This window comes from Phalaenopsis equestris, unplaced genomic scaffold (genome assembly GCF_001263595.1).
Source record: "Phalaenopsis equestris unplaced genomic scaffold, ASM126359v1 Scaffold197152, whole genome shotgun sequence".
NCBI lineage: Eukaryota > Viridiplantae > Streptophyta > Magnoliopsida > Asparagales > Orchidaceae > Phalaenopsis > Phalaenopsis equestris.
Window position 1 is genome coordinate 1 of NW_018217101.1, and position 1,839 is coordinate 1,839.

Here is a 1,839-nt window from a genome sequence, read left to right on the forward strand (position 1 = left end):
AAAAAGCCGTCAACTGAGACATATGCTTTTGTTATTAGAATGTTTTTAAAAAAATAATAATCTTGATTCCATTAAAGACTTGCACTTTAATTAAGTCTGTAACTATTTTCATGCATCCAGAACCGATCTCTCTAATAGCAACACACATTAAAATTTCTATTTCCCTAATGAATCTGTCCCCAACATTCATGTTGTCCTCACAGAATAATTTCTCCAATGCCCAAACCATAAACAAACCTGTATTCCTGGTAACGGTCGAAATAGTCGCCGGCCCACCCACTAGTCTTGTCGGCGGCCATCACGGAGATAGAGACCAGACATAGAGCCACTTCCAAAACCCTAAGAACAACTTCGGCTCTCCATATTTTAGCCCTCCGTACAACTCCGGATTCCACTCTAAACACCTTTCCTCTTCCACCACCCACCGCTTCCGCCATCCGATTCGCCGCCGCCGGCACCTCCAGCGACCTCTCCTCGTAGCCAATTGGACTTCCGCCGTCCTCGAGCAGCGACTTGAGATGTTTAGCAACGATTGCACCATTTCGCCCAGGCGACTTAGCTGCGTTTTCAGAAGCGGTGGTGTTCTCCGCAGGGTGGATAGGGGATCGCAAAGGTGATGACGATAACGATGTGTCTCTCTTCGGGGATTCGAAGGAGTATTCCTTCTCCTTCCCCTTCGGGCTTTCTGGTTCCTCTCGCGGCGGGATGGAGTTGTCTGGTTCTTGAAGCAGAGAGCGTAGAGGTGGCCCTAAAAGCTTCATCGAAACTCCTTCTCTTCCGCCACTGTTGGTTTCCTGGAGCTGAACTTGAGAAGATACAGAAGTCGACGGCGGACGGCGGTCTTCTTCTTCCTGAAGGAGGGAGGCTTTCGGGGATCCGCTCATAGTTGTTTGCTTTTCGCTTTCGGTCTTTACACAGTAGGCCGTCAGAGTGTTTTGAAAGAGGGAAAATAATTTACATGCAGGTCCTACAATTCTAATCTATTTAGATTATTATCAATTATATTTTAGTATCATTAAGTACAAAAGTATATATTTTATTATTTAAATATTAATAATAGCGATATTTTCATATTATGTTTCATATAAGTATACAAATTTATACATTGAGTATGTAATTATAAATAAATTGGGGGGTATGTTAGTAAATGCTCAAAAAAAAAACGATTAAAACAGATATATCCTCCGACTGGAACAGATTCTTTCTTGCGGTGCGCCGGTGGCTGCCGCAAAACTTAATTAGTCGGAATAAATTAATGGCTTGAGTTTAAGTGTTCTCAAAAAATTTAGTTTAATAATATGTATATAAAGTTTAGCTTACTATAATTTATAAGTTCAATAAGAATATTTATTTCCATCATATTTTCAACGTTCGACATAAATCTCGAGATATGACATAGATTTCGATATAACTTTTTGAGCAAGAAATTTTCAAATATCCATAAAAACTCATCCAGAATTACGATTCTAGCAAACTTACAGTCAAGCTGACTGGGTGCACAAGAAAAACTCGATGTTGCCAAAATTAGTCTAATATGAATCAAATCAAGCTCAGGTTAAGTCATTAAACAACCTTAGAAGTTTTCTAAACATAATTAAAGGTTAAAAGAATGTCGAATCTAGCAAGCTTATAATCGAATCAAGCGTCTCAACAAGTCGAATCCAACGAGCTCAATAATGCTCAACTCTAACATCGTTCAGGTACTCGGATATTCTTCAAACGTTGTATGATCGAAGAAGCTCTCCGGACGATCTGATCAAAATGACTCATATTTATGCATTTATTGCACCTATAACGCTACAAATATAATACAGGAGAAGGAGCTGAAAGTTTGAGAGA

At 39.5% G+C, this 1,839-nt stretch overlaps 1 protein-coding gene across 1 annotated transcript; it reads right to left on the reverse strand.

The window, feature by feature from the left end:
- Nucleotides 1-197: 197 nt before the first annotated feature.
- On the reverse strand, nucleotides 198-943 carry LOC110035295 (CASP-like protein 4A3). The gene has a single exon (XM_020739528.1). The coding sequence runs from the start codon at nucleotides 882-884 to the stop codon at nucleotides 198-200; it is 687 nt and encodes a 228-aa protein (XP_020595187.1). The 5' UTR covers nucleotides 885-943.
- Nucleotides 944-1,839: the final 896 nt, after the last annotated feature.